The 14,454-nt window shown below is 37.6% G+C and overlaps 1 protein-coding gene across 1 annotated transcript; it reads right to left on the reverse strand.

Moving 5' to 3' along the window:
* Positions 1–4,294: 4,294 nt before the first annotated feature.
* On the reverse strand, positions 4,295–12,457 carry LOC309401840 (tRNA N(3)-cytidine methyltransferase METTL2-like). The gene is made up of 9 exons (XM_081971129.1): positions 12,251–12,457; positions 10,686–10,777; positions 9,745–10,112; positions 8,704–8,753; positions 7,698–7,758; positions 7,082–7,221; positions 6,829–6,935; positions 5,676–5,741; positions 4,295–5,108 (listed from the first exon to the last, which is right to left on the reverse strand). The coding sequence occupies exons 1-9, from the start codon at positions 12,382–12,384 to the stop codon at positions 4,924–4,926; spliced, it is 1,203 nt and encodes a 400-aa protein (XP_081827255.1). The 5' UTR covers positions 12,385–12,457; the 3' UTR covers positions 4,295–4,923.
* Positions 12,458–14,454: the final 1,997 nt, after the last annotated feature.

Raw genomic sequence — 14,454 nt, forward strand, 5'->3', positions numbered from 1 at the left:
AGCCCTGGATCGATTGGTGCAAAAAAACGGGGGGGGAAAGCACTACTTGTGAAAATGCATATTGTCTCGCGAGATTTGCACGTGCGGGAGGTGGGAGTTGGCGGTGGTGGTGAGAAAAGGTTGGGGGAGGGGAGAGGTCAGTGCAAGGAGGTGCTAGAAGCATAGGGTGTGGCGATGGGGTTAAGGGAGGACCTAGAGAATGGATGTGTGGCTACACGAGCGATAAAAGTTAAGCCGGTTTGAGATAATTTCTCTCCTCTTTTAGTGGGATCATGGCGGAGGGGAGACGTGTCCCCAGGTCAAAGGCGGAAATCAGATTATTTTCCTGGAAAGTTGAGACCTGGCCCAGGGATTCCTTTTTTTCATGGCAGTCATTGCAAAACAAAGACTCGAGCAATGCATCTTGGAGAGAACTCGTAAAAGCAGCTTCTGCGGCCAAGTAGGGGCGTGGCAGGAAGTTGTCTTGACATAGGGGAGCCTAAGGTAGGTTACTTTGAGATGGTCGGACTCAGGCCGGGATGCTTCTGCAGAGGAGGCGACCCAAGAGCCCCGAAGAACTTTGGTTATCAGTATGATGAAAGCAAACTGGGAGGGGGAGGGGGAGGGCATGTGGGTATAAGGTTAAAGAGAACTGTAGCTTTAAGGATGTGTCCTTATTAAGAAAGTAAGGTGTACAATAAATAAGTACTAGTGTTTAGGGAAGTTATTGTGTAAAACAAAATTGGAAACTGTCTAACTTCATCACATTCAGCTACAGAATGCAGGTTGGTTACATAGGAATCATTTAGGAGAAAGCTTAAAAGGGCATGTCTACTCAAAAATAAACCTTATTGAATGTAATAAAGATTACAGGATTGCAATTGCATTGTAAGATTAATGGAGGGAACCATGAACTACTGGAACCATGAAGTTATGAAGTTACATTTATGATCCTCATGTCTATTAAAATCAGTAATAATGGAATCATATCTGTGTTTAGTTTATTTGTCTCTTGAAACAATTTCCATCCCTGAAATCAATAGTGGAAATTGTCTTTGTAAATGCACATCTACGCCCTTAACCATCTTATTCTCCAAGGAATTATGCCCTACCCTTCGTTGCTCAGAGACATATATAGTGTTAACTGTGACACTTCAGGCAACTTAACTCCAATTTTAATCTTATCACAATATTTTGGAGACAAATTTGAAACACAATGAGAAATTCACAAATAGTCACACACAAACTACTTGAGTCTTCCCATATATGTTTACCAAATGATAAATGTTATTACTTATCACTTGGTAAACTTAAAATCATGAGTTCTAGTTCTACTTTAGTCACAAGGCAGTTGATAACCTTTAGCTAATCACTTTCTCTCAATCCAGGGAAGGGCACAATGGCAAACCATTTCTGAAAAACCTTGCCAGAAAAACTATAAGAACTTCAGTCCCAGGCAGTATCTAAGAACGGACATGATTGAATGACAGAAGAAAAAAAACAGGATATTACCATATGTTTACTGCATGGGCACATGAACACATATACATGCTATTTGCCTGAATATTAGTCAAGTTATACAAGTCCTACTACAGGCCATGCTTAATAAACATGTTTTTCCCTAGTGCACCTTAACTGAATACTGATTACTGAACACTGAATTTATCTTAGTCTCAGCCTGATGAGGAAATTGGTATATTTTGTAGACTAGGTTATCTCTATTATCATTACAGTTTAAAACATTCTAAAGGACAGTCATTCAGTATTATCATTCTGTGTGTCTTACTCCAACCTAAGAAAAATTTGAACAAGCAAAGATGCAAAGCATAGATGGGAAGTGAATGGACTCTTTGTACCCAACCGGCTAACTATAAAGCAGAAATAACTTAGAAATGGGAGGAAAGAGAGAATGTTGTGTAATGCTGCTCTGAAAAGAAACCAGACCAGGCTGTTGAATCTAGGTTATAAGAAGAGCTTTTGGGTACCAAACAAACCATCTCTGGAGGAAAACCATGCTACTCTGGATAATGGGAGAGCCCAATTCAATCTGGATGTTTGTAGAATACTCATAGCTAAGTGGTACGTTACTCATAATTGTGCACACATGCCCCATTTTGGATCATTTGCCTGTAATATTTATGACCTATACCTCAGCAAGAATCCCAAATATATCCTGCTTACTATGCAACTTGTAAACATTTCTAAGATATCTCTTAGATAAAATGTGGTAAGAAATAAATTATACCAGTCTCCTGAGGGGGAAAAGGAGGTTTATAATTTTATCCTGGTCAGATGACCTCATTTTCCACAGACACACTCCTACCAATAACACAAGTCCTTTGCTCTTCAGAACAGGAATCAAAAGCCTCCAGGATTATAATGTAGTATCTACAGGTACTGATCTTACCATATTAATGGTGATTGCCAAGGGACTTGCCATTTGGCCCCAAAGTACACCTTATACCATTATATACTGCAATGAGTTGTCTCCCACAGACCTGTGAAAAAAAATGCTAGTTGACTTTTGCAGCTAAGATGGAAAATTGGGTAGTAATAAGGAAGTTCTTGCCAATAAATACTATTTAAATAAATACAAGTCTTCTATGTCTTTCATAGCGTGGTAATACTATGCTAAAATGGCAATATTCTTTGAAACCGAGCCTGGTAAAATGTAGAGCTTCACAAATGCATGATATATGATGCCCTGGAGCACATCTACTCATGGTTCAGAAGACATTAGTACCAGTTTCATACACTGCCTCACCTATACAAAGAAGCAAGATTATGTGGAGCTGTATTTGGTAACTTTGTGAGATTATGAACAGTATGGATGTAGAGCACAGGAAAAGGTGGCTTTTGGGACTTTATAGAACATTTGCCTATGTTCTGTCCTCCCATTATCCCACATCTTAAATATTTAGCTGAACTATACCTGAAGTGTATCCCAAGGCTCATTAACTATGCTATTAAAAACAAGCATAACTTTCAGTGTTTCCTCCTTCCTACCATAATTCTAATTGCATAGCATATGGTCTTTGTGTCAAACAAATTAGTCATACTTTCACATGTCATGCTAAGAATAGGCTTCATGAGCCTCAGCAAATAACAAATAAGCATACCTGTTAATCTTGCAAGCACATATTCAACACCATCGTATGCTGATGGTTTCATTTTTGTCCTATACTTCTTGTCAATACCATTTCCATGCAATATGTACTCCTGTATCCTAGCTTAGCGGGGAACATTGCTAAAAACACTTTGGCAAGCATGACCTTAGTAATTATTCTGAGCCATGCCTATTCAGAGACAATGCAAGAATTTGAGCAGAACATTATTTTTATCAGCAATTTAACTTTGAAAAATTTGATCTAAGACTAATCAGCTTGCCTGCATAATATTATAGACCAGGAAGTACCCAACTCATGGGCTGTGGCTCACTACCAGGCCACAGCCTTTGCAGAACTGGGCAGTGAAAGCAATGGGTAAATGATGCATGTGAAGCTGCATTTTTGGAAGCAATGCATGCAGGAAAGTATTCCCTCTCCTCACCTTATTCCACCATCTCCGCCAGTCGAGCAAGCCAGAAAGATTGGGGACTGTTGCTGTAGACCATGGATCCTCAAACTATGGCCCTTGGGCCATATGCGGCCCGCCGAAGCCATTAATCTGGCCTGAATAGAACAACGAGGCTGCTCTGCCCACATTGCCCTGCCCACCCTTCAGCCAAATGCATGACTTACCTTCGCGAGCCCCATGGGCTGGAACTGAAAGGTAAGGCCAACAATGTTGCCTGCAGAATGTTTCTGGAGATGGGGTGGTGGTGAAAAATGGGGCGCATAGATGCTAGGAGGCCAGAAAATGGGAGAAAGTGGCCTGTTTTTGGCCAGAAAATGAGCCGTTTTCACCTGTTTTTGGCCTGGAGAATGCTTTTGGAAATGGGGTGTGGGGTGTGAAAAACGGGCTGCATAGACACCCCAGGAGGCCAAAAAAACTGGGCTGTTTTTGCACTGCAGAATGCTTCTGGAGGTGGGGGTTGAAAAATGGGGCACACATGCCCCATGAGGCAAAAAAAACCTGCCCATTTTTTACCTCCGCCTCCAGAAGGTAGATAAAAAGAGACAGAGAAAGAGAGGGGGAGAGGGAGAGAGAGAAAGAGGTGGTGGGAGGGAGAGATATTTCTCAAGCTCCTTGGGGATGAGAAGAATTGCTGCAAAACTGAGTTTCCTGAAGTGGACCACTAGAGTCCTAAACAACTGAAAAAATGATCTAGTAAAACCAAAAGAGCAACATGCAAACAAAAGCAAATAGGAGCAAAATGAATTAAAGTTTAATTTGTGTACATTGTTCAATGGACTGTTAAATTGGCCACGCCCACCTAATCACATGACCTAACCATGCCCACCTAGCCATGTGACAATCTAGTTATGCCCACCCAGCCGGTCCAGCCCCCCAGCAGTCTAAGGGACCGTAAATTGACCCCGTTTAAAGCGTTTGAGCACCCCTGCTGTAGACCTTCCAAAATTGGAAAAGCTATCTTGGATACAAAATGTCAAAACCTAAAGGGATTCAGTATTGGCTAAAATTTAATGATCTTTTTAAACTAGAGGAAAAATGACCTCCCTCAGGCCATGTTAAGAGAAAACTATTTTAGCAATGGATAAACTGGAATTGAAGGTATTTCTGTAGGTGTGATAAATTAGCCCAAATAACTGATAAGCAATCATGTAAATTATGAGAATTCCAAAAGAATTGTGTAATGTACAAAACTCATTATAAATGCTGGGTAAACAGAGAAACTTTCCCTCAGTTCCCGATTTAAAATATTCACCATCAAAAAGTAATGGTCATCCAAGAACAGCACAACAGAGTTACATGTGTGTATCATATATATGATGATTTTCTCTATAGCACGGAAACATTCTCCCAGAAAAGATCTCATTAAGTTCAATTAATAATTGAAGAAATTCTCCCTGCTACAGGCTTGTTATCTCCTGGTGGCTTCTGGTATTTACATTGGATCCAGACCCTGTACATGGTGATTTGTTTTCCTCTGTTCACCTGGAGGCGGCGGTCAACAATATTTTGAATTTTCTCTAAGCCAGCAGTAGAGAACAGAAAATCCAACTCATCTACGATACAAAGGAAAGAATTTAATTTACCTAAGTTTTCATATTAATAGCTATAAAAGACAAGTTTCAATTATTTATTGATTACTACATGGCAATGAAATCAAAAATATCAATGTAGCCAAATCATTTAAATTATACCTTGTAGGGAAACCATTTTTGGTCGGACAATTTAGAGGAATTCCACAGGGGCTAGTCAAAGGCTTTTAAGGAAATTGTTGAGGATGTTTGGTAGCATAGATCCCCCTCCCCCATATTTCTCATGGGAAAGAAATATAGCCTTAGAAAGTAAGAAAAGCTCTCAAGAAGTTATGATAGAAAACAAGTGAAGTTGTCATGTAGTTTCATAACTAGTAGACCAGCTAATTTTAAAGGTGACAACTTAGCACCCTAGTTGATTCTGTAATAATTCAGGATTAATATATTGCTCCAATCAGACTGTACATCTCCAATGAGAATGGCAGAAGCTATAAGATCTGTCTATAGAGCTTCTCAATCAAAGCTATAAGATCTCCTCCTCAGGAATGCCTCTCAATTGCAAGTCACTGGGTAAAACTGCCAATTGATTACCTTGTGTGAAGAAATAAACTCTCGTTCCATCTCCTTTCACATAGAAATTATCAGCCAGACATTGACCTGAAGAGACGAATGAGATTTGACTGCGAATGCATTTATTCCACTTTTCTTCTGTCTCCCACTACCTCCCCCAAAAAGATAAAGGCAGTAATAACCAATTCTACTGTCAAAATACTTTAGCAAAGACAATATTTTTTTTTCTTTACTTAGTACACAGTGGTACTTCAATTCTTGCTGAAGCATTCTTAAATTCATGAACTATATGCAGAAATCTAGCAGCAATAACCAGACAGTGGTCTCTGGATGAAAAAGAGCTCACACAATCTATAATTGATTTATTTACCCTCAGAAATACTTGTATGTCTGTCAAACAAAATAACATTAAGCAACTGTTCTTAATTTTTCACTTTCCCAGATCATTATTAAATATTCTGATCTGCATATTGCCAAAGACATAACCTGCATATTATTTGGAACAATATTACCACTTCCTGCATGGTAACAAGTAATTCCTGGTTAAAAGCTGAAAATGTTAGCCCAAAAAGAACAAGAAAAAACAGTTTTCTTCAACTAGGCCATAGATCTCGATGTTTATTTTGTATGAATTACTAAATCACTAAAGTTTTTGAAGATCATCACACAAGTTAGGATTTGGCAATGCAGTGTCTGTGATTATATCTGTGCATGTGACCTCTATAGTGGCATTCATGAAACCTCAAAATTAAATTAAAATTTATTTCTTTAAAAATATGTGAAATCTCACAATGAAATATAACAAAATTTCAGGGTACTCATCTGAAATCCAATGAAATGTTAACATAGAGCACCAGATTTAATTGGATCTGATGATTATAGGATTTAATCCCTTTAAAAAAATAGTGCTCATATCACATCTTGCAATCATCATCATGAATCACCATTGGTGTACCAACCATAGAAGCCACTGATTTCAGAAACTCAGAAAAAGTTGTCATTCATTCACAAACAATAATATCTTGTGAATGCTATTTTGATTAGTGGAGCAGAGCAAACATAGTCCTGTACCTATTCAAACTACTTTGATATCATGAAAATGGCTAGTATTTTATTTTAATGAGAAGTAGAATGATTACATTTTTAAAATATCATAGTTTTGCCTTCACCCTACCTTTCTTAAAGCGAAGTTGGGCTAGATCAAAACGGCCATAATCTCGTAATAAAATAATTCCACCAGGTTTTAGAAGTTGGCTAAGCCTATTGATTACACACTGCATTCTGGAAAAAAGAAAGAGAAAAAAGTCAATGCCTACTGAGGGGCTCACTACAAAAGTTTCATTTTGAAACAGCTCATCATATCTCTACCCCTCCCCAATGCACATTTCTCTACTAGACAAATACAATGTAACATCAGCATTTCATACTTTTCTGGAAGAATAGATGAAAGAACGAAGATAAGAACGATCACATCAAGGCTCTCGTCCGGCATTGGAAAAGGCATCTGATTCTTGGTCAGGTCATGAACGAACGCAAAGCAACGAGAGGCATCATATTCTGGATGGGCCTGTGTGTTCACACAATTATCTTTCTTATAGCAGTTCTTATTTCATAGAAACCTGTGGAGTAAATTAAGCTAAGAGAGAGAAACTTGCCCAAATCCCACCAAGTAGCCTCATAGTTGAACCAACGGCTTTTTAGATGTTCCAATGTACACATAAACTTGCTATAGCAAACCACCCATATTTCTGTGGGAAATCTCTGAACATACATGGATACGAGAAACCTTTAATGGCATAAATAGTTCCATTTCATCTAGTTTCTTATTTTCACAAATGAACAGCATTTTTGAAGAGTTGATGTTCTATTAGAGGAGTCATGAGACGATAATAAATGGAGCTCACCCTTTTCATTGTTTTTGATTTTGTTTACAGGGGTAATGTATTGTTTAAATATCTATACTCTTATCTTCAATAGAATATGTTAGGAGACAATAAAAATTACATACTTTCAGAAATAAAGGAAGCTAGCTAAGAAAATTACCAGGACAAGATCCACTGCTGTAGTAGAGAAGTCACAACAATACACAAAAAGGCCTGGATCACTGAAATGAAACAGAAGTTTTATCAGAAACACTTTTTATTTAGAAGGGCAAGCTGCTACAGTTTCCAAAGATAGCATCTAGAGCAGTGACTGTTTTCCATTAGAAAGCGGCTAAATATGGGATAAACAAAGACTCCATGACATTCTAGAGCAGTGACTATTTTCCATTAGAAAGTGGCTAAATAAGGGATAAACAAAGACTCCATGACAATTAGGCACAACAGGAAGATAAACTTTCCATTAAAATTTTTACTCTGCGGTCAAATAGAATTAAATGTTAGTCAGGATCAAATCAAGTGACTAGAAACAGAACAAAGATGGAGCAAAATGCCCACTGTTGTTGCAAATAATTGTTTATTTATTTAGTATTGGGACTTATAGACTTTTCTAATCAATTGATTTTGAGCAGCGTATGACTTTCCAAGATCATAATATGAATTAAAATAATACATCACACTCAATATGGTTTTTAACATAAAATAGAAACAATTATGTTAGCCAAGAATCAAACTCTCTAGAAAACATAACAATGGTTACTCATTCAGAGGGGCAATTATAAGAACTCCATAAATAAGAATGAGAAATCATTACACCAAATGGGACCTCTTTTAGGTCAGCTGACAAGACAACTCCTAGAGAAATTAACAAATGCTGTGTTAAAGTTTAGGTTTTTGTACCAACCAAAATCAAAATTTATAAAAATGCAATTTAAATACACTGATGGCTTTCTTGCTGTCAGATATATGCAAACTATTTGTATTATTATAAATATACAAATGTAAACTATACATAATTTCAGAAGATTAGTCTTCATGTTGGGGAAAAATCTCCTAAATTGGGAACGGATTACTTAAAAATGAAGTGACAAGGACTATGCATCTAAGTGATCCCGCAATGCTAGAAAGTATCTATGCAATCTATACATTTGAGTTGTAATTTTTCTTACTTATTGGTTTGAAGGATAGGAAAGACTGTGTTTCCTGCACCACATCCCACCTGTCAATAAAAGAAACAGGTCTCAATTATTTTGCTATTTATTAACAAAGTAATAAAATTGCTAGATAGTTTGAGACTTCCAAAGACTTTTGTTACTTCCATGTCAAGAGATTACTGCGGTTTCCCTTTTGGAAATAATTTTTATTATCTAAGCTTGTTTCCCATATATTCGTCATGTGTTGCCATAAACATGTTATTTCTGAGGTCAGCAATTAGGTGTTTTTTTTTTAGGTCTGCATTTGTAAATTAAATGTAACAGACAACAGCATCATTCTATTCTAAAATGAGTTTCTTTGGAAAAAAAGTCATGTATTTTCCTTTGAGAACCATATTTAGTTTTAAAACGTTGCCAGTTATTCATTCCTATCCCCCCCCCCCCCATTCATATTGTACTTTTCAAATGCAAAACACACTACCTGGCGAGGCTCACAGGCAGCACCATTGAAGGCATATAGTAAGTTTGTGAGTAATTATGACTGAAAGCAAAAGAACTTCAGCTTGAACTCAAAGTTCACAAATAATTACTTAGTGATAGCTAACACAAGGCACATGCCATCATGACTACTGCATTAATTGTCAAAGGGGGCCTGGAACAGTTAGTAGGCCTATGCAAACTGATGATGCATTGCATTCAAAGCCATTGTACAAAGGCTAAAGATACCAATTCAAGGTGATATTTTGATTCAAAAGTGAAGGATTATGCTTCAGTGCCTTCAAATAGACAAAGTAATGGGCAAGTAATTAGAAGGGCTAGCAGAAGTATCTTCTGTGCATGTGCAGAATAAAGGCAGACCTTTAGAGCAGCCACTTTGATGTGGCTTGGCTGGACCAAGCTTTTAGTAAACTACACGGGCCTGCTTTAGTTGAAATGAAGTGCCTCTTTGATGCTTTGCATAATAGTAGTAGCCACTCCTCCTAAACAGGATGCTGAGTCAATTAGGATTGTGCACTCAATGCAGCATTCTTAAATTTTGATTTGTAGTGTTTTTACCTCTAATATTCTGTACGTAGCAGATGATCCTGGGAAGTCACCATCTTTCTCTTCCTGCAGCTGTGATGCCATTTTATCTTCTGACTGCAACTGATGGATGATGCTACTATTATTTTTTCTTTCTGTATCCAGATGTTCCAAGTCTTTATTATCTCCTGCACAAAGTTTGTCAGAATAGCTTCCAAGACTTGAGTTTTTGATGTTTTTCACAGTTTCCTTAGAATTATGTAAGCCAATCTGACCTTGAGGATGGTTTGGAGCTAGTTCAGGAAACTCAGTGAACAACCAATGTCGATCTTTAAAAAATCCATTTTCATGGGTTTTATAGAAATCATCCCAATACATGTTTGCATTGATTTCATAAGCATCTTGAAAGAAGAAAAACGGATAATGTCAGCAATTCCATTTACAAAGTCTCACAAATTATATAATTTAGCAATGATACCTTAAGTGTAACAGGAACTCTACCCAGTAATTTGCTTTATTGCTGCCTTTTCATTTAAGATATTTACTGTTGTAACTAGTTTCTCATATACCCAAGAAGCACATCCTTCAAAATCAGATAATATCTGACTGTTACTCTGAATCTCAGTTCTCTGAAGCTAAGAGCTTATATAGCTAGGATCTTATGCTAGGAGCTTATATACTTTTAAAAAAATGATATTCTAACTAGGAAAGCACTTGTGTCAATCATGGATATCATAAAGAGTGAAGCTACCCACTAATCTGTCCTAATGATTTCAGTGGAACTAAAAGCAAACTTTTTTTAGATTGAAATAAATATTTTATTGATATTGATATATCCTCCCCGCCCCTATTGTTTCATGTTTGTCTTTTAATCTTGTAAAAAAAAACATTTGATAACAATATATATGGTTCTATAGCGTTAATAGGGTTGTCATATATAAAAGGAAGAATTTTCATTATATAGTCTGCAGTACCTTGCTGATCTTGTGGTACTAACTGCATGCTCTGTTCTTGGACCTTTGCTTGTGCAGCAGCTTCCTGCTCTTCAGACCATTCCACATTATCCCTACAAAAAAGAAATGTTAACCCACCACAGTTAATTGTTAAGTATTAAAATCCAATTCTTCAGTACAAAGATAGAAGGCTACAGAAACACCAATAATAGAGGAATGGACTGTAAAGATAGCTGAGTTTGCAGAAATGGCTATATTGACTTGTTTAAGGACGGAACTAGAATTACATTTATAAATGCCTGGAAACCCTTTGTAGTCATTTTGCTGAAAATGGATAAAAATTAAATTATTTCAGGTTTTATTGATTAGAAAGGTTTGTTTATTGGAGGAAAGCAACTATATATGCAATACAAAGGTGGAAATGGCAATTTCTAAGAATAGCTGATAGAAACAAGACAAAGTTGCTTTGAATACTTTTCTTGCTTGTTTGTACTTTTCATCCTTTTTTCCCTTTTCCCTTAATTCTTCTGTTTCTGAAAGTTTTAAAATCTTTGTAAAATCTTTTAAATAAAAAATGTCATTAAAAAATCAAAATCAGTTCGTTGGACCTGCATACAGTTACCATCAGACAAAATAACCACACATACAAAGGACAAATATTTTTGGACATGTGATGAAGGGAAAAGTGGCCAGCAACAGCCAAGGCAAAATTTAATGTCACCGGCCATTTTATCATGTAAGTATAGCTAATTACATACAGGTAGACCTTCCTCACTGATTGCCTCATTTAGTGACCGCTTGAAATTATGGCAGAATTTTTTTAAAAGGCCTGCAACCAATCTTTTCATTTACAACAGTTGCAGAATCTTGAGGTCACATGATTATCATTTGTGCTCTTTGCAACTGGCTTGTGACAAGCAGAGTTAATGGAGACCATGCAAATAAAATTGTAACTTGCAGTCACATTAATATTTGCTTAATGATCAAAGTGGCACTAAAGTGGTAAATCCATCACAATCATATAATTTTATGCTTAGTGACTGTGACCCTTTGCAACAGTTTAGGTTATGTTACATACTTTGCAATAGTTGTTAACAAGGACTGCTGTACTTATGTTCTAAGATGTGGCAGGTGTGATGACATCATCATTTATGTATCCTCGGTTGCACCCATTAGGAGTAGCGGAATTTGCAGTAAAAGATAAAAACTGGAGCTAAAATATCTGGTGGCTTGATGTGGCTATAAGGCTTTATAAAGATGAGAAAAAGCAATTAATACTGTGTATTCCCCCCCCCCCCCATTTTTTCTCATGAAGCTCTTATTCTTGATTACTGCTCATAAATAAGCTGAACACCGTCTATTAATTTACCTTTTCATCTTCCTTTGTGCCAACTAAGCTTAACATTTCATCCTTTCGACCTGTTAAGATGCAGCATTAATATAAGATGTGTATAGAGAACAAAACAGATAATGCGGTTTTGTTTTACTTTTTGAGATCCCACGTAGGGATCTGGCATAAACTATGAAATAGCTAAAACGGATCAGAAAAGAGATTGCAGAGAGAAGCAGCCACAATCGCTACTTACCAGGCGTTGTGTTGAAAAACCCGAGCCGCATCGGTGAGAAAACGATTCCCAAACTGCTTCCTTTTCTTTTCATCCCGGCTGGGCGCAGCCATCATGCAAGATGGACACGACAGACAGGTCAAGAGAATGAACATCCGACCCGGAAGAAGAAGAAGGAGAGGACTTGATTTCTTGTGCTCTTTCTACCGCTCTTGAGGTTCATGCAAGAGAGAAACGAGATCGCCCAATGCGCATGCGTGAGATGCTAAGGCTTGCTTGCTTTCAAAGCGCGCCTTTACTTAAATGAGGAGGTTGCCTCGCTTCCTGGATTTCCCATATCAAGCTGTCTTCGAAAATGAATCTTGAGGCGGTCTGTCTCCCTAAACTTTTGTTCCTTTCTAGAAGGAAGGAATATTAATAGACCCGTCTCCTAAAAAGTACGGTATTTGGGTTGCAAATAACACTTCCGCCAAACCCGAACATTGATTTTAAACGTTTTTTTTTTTTTTTTTTTTTTTTTTTTTTGTAATAAAATTTTATTGGTTTTTCAAAATTTATAGGGAAAAGGGTAAATGGACAGGTATACAAATTTTGGCAGTTGCAAAGTGTGTGAGGCCCCCCTCCCTCCATACCCATAGCGTACATTTATATATAATGCATTAGTATATAATTGATTATAATCAGCATATTAGTTCTATTATTAAATTCAATCAAATTAAACATTGCAATATAAAATCCAAATATAATTCCATTTTCACTTTCGGTCAATTTATAATAATATGATTTTCATATTTATTTCTGTGATCTGAGTCTTCTTGCTATTGCCCCATCTCCCTCCACTGGCAGAGCTCTGGCCCCTCCCGTGTCCTGCGTGTCCGTTGTAGTGTCTGGTGGTTTCTCTAGGAGTGTTTTATTTTTTTCCATAAAGGCCTGCGCCTCTATGGGTGAATTAATTCTGATTCTTGTCTCCTCCCAGAATATCAGCATACCTTCAGGCATCAACCATCTAAACCACACCCCTTTCTGGTATAATTTATTCGCTAATTGCGAATAATTTTTTCTTTTTTCTCTAATCTTCTTAGGGATCTGCTTCAGAATGGTTATCTCCATATCATGATATGTCAATGCTTGCCCCCTTTGTACACCCAGAATTTCATCTCTTGTGGTTTTTCTAAGGAATTTAATGTGAACCTCCCTGGGTAAATTGTGTGTTCTAGCATAAGCTGAGTTCACTCTATAAACCAGATCTATATCCCACCCCATCTGTTGTTTTTCTTTGTGTGTATAGTCAGCCAGAATGTTTGTCATGATGTCCCTTATATTTTCCCCATCTTCTTCTATAACATTTTGAAATCTAAGATAATAGGACATTCTCTCAAATTCTAATTTCATCTGTTGGATGTCAAGATCTTTGTTCCCTTTCTGCACGGCTTCCACCCCCCCCCTCACCTCCTCCACCCCCCCTTCCACAAGATTCAGTCTTTGTGAGTTCTTATATATTTGGGCTTGATTTTCTTTAATTTCATCTTTCATTTCCCTTAACTGTTTCTTGATTTCCTCCTGGCCCTGTAGAATTTGTTGAAGCATTTGTTGAAAGTCCATCTCTGTAGTCTTATGTTGCATCAGTTCTGTTATCTTTGACTGTGTGGCTGGACTGGATGTTGCGGATGTTGGAGCAGAAGTGGCAAAGCCAGGTTTTCCAGGAGGGGGTCTTTTAGATGCCATCCTTTATAACGTTAAAAGTTCAGTCCAAATATGAAGTAAGCAATTAGAAAAGAAGGGTAGCCAGGTGAATCCGGGAGCAGAATAACCAGGCAGAAGAGAATCTCTCCAATAAGTCTGGCAATAGATAGAAAATTTCCCCTAGAAGGTTAAAGAAATACCAATCCACAAGAGGTTCCTCTGGGAGACACGGAGACAAAGACCGGAAGCCTGAATTTTAAAGGTGGAGTCAGGTTTCAGAGTTCATAAAGACAACGGAAGTGTGCCATCTTGCCCTGCCAGTTTTGGGCACAGAGGCGTAACAAAGTTTTAGAAAGTTCCAAAAGTCCTCAAATCATTGTAATATGTAAAATTAAATTGAAAAGAAAATCATCTCAGCCTAAGTGAGGCTTCATTCGTTGGCTCTCCCCCCTCCTCCTTCCCCGGGGGCTGAGAGCAAAATTGTTTCTTGCCGCTTGTCCAAGGGGGGGGGGGAAACCCCCCTCCCTCCAGCCGCACCTCCA

Source organism: Natrix helvetica (assembly GCF_964273705.1).
Source record: "Natrix helvetica genome assembly, chromosome: Z".
NCBI lineage: Eukaryota > Metazoa > Chordata > Lepidosauria > Squamata > Natricidae > Natrix > Natrix helvetica.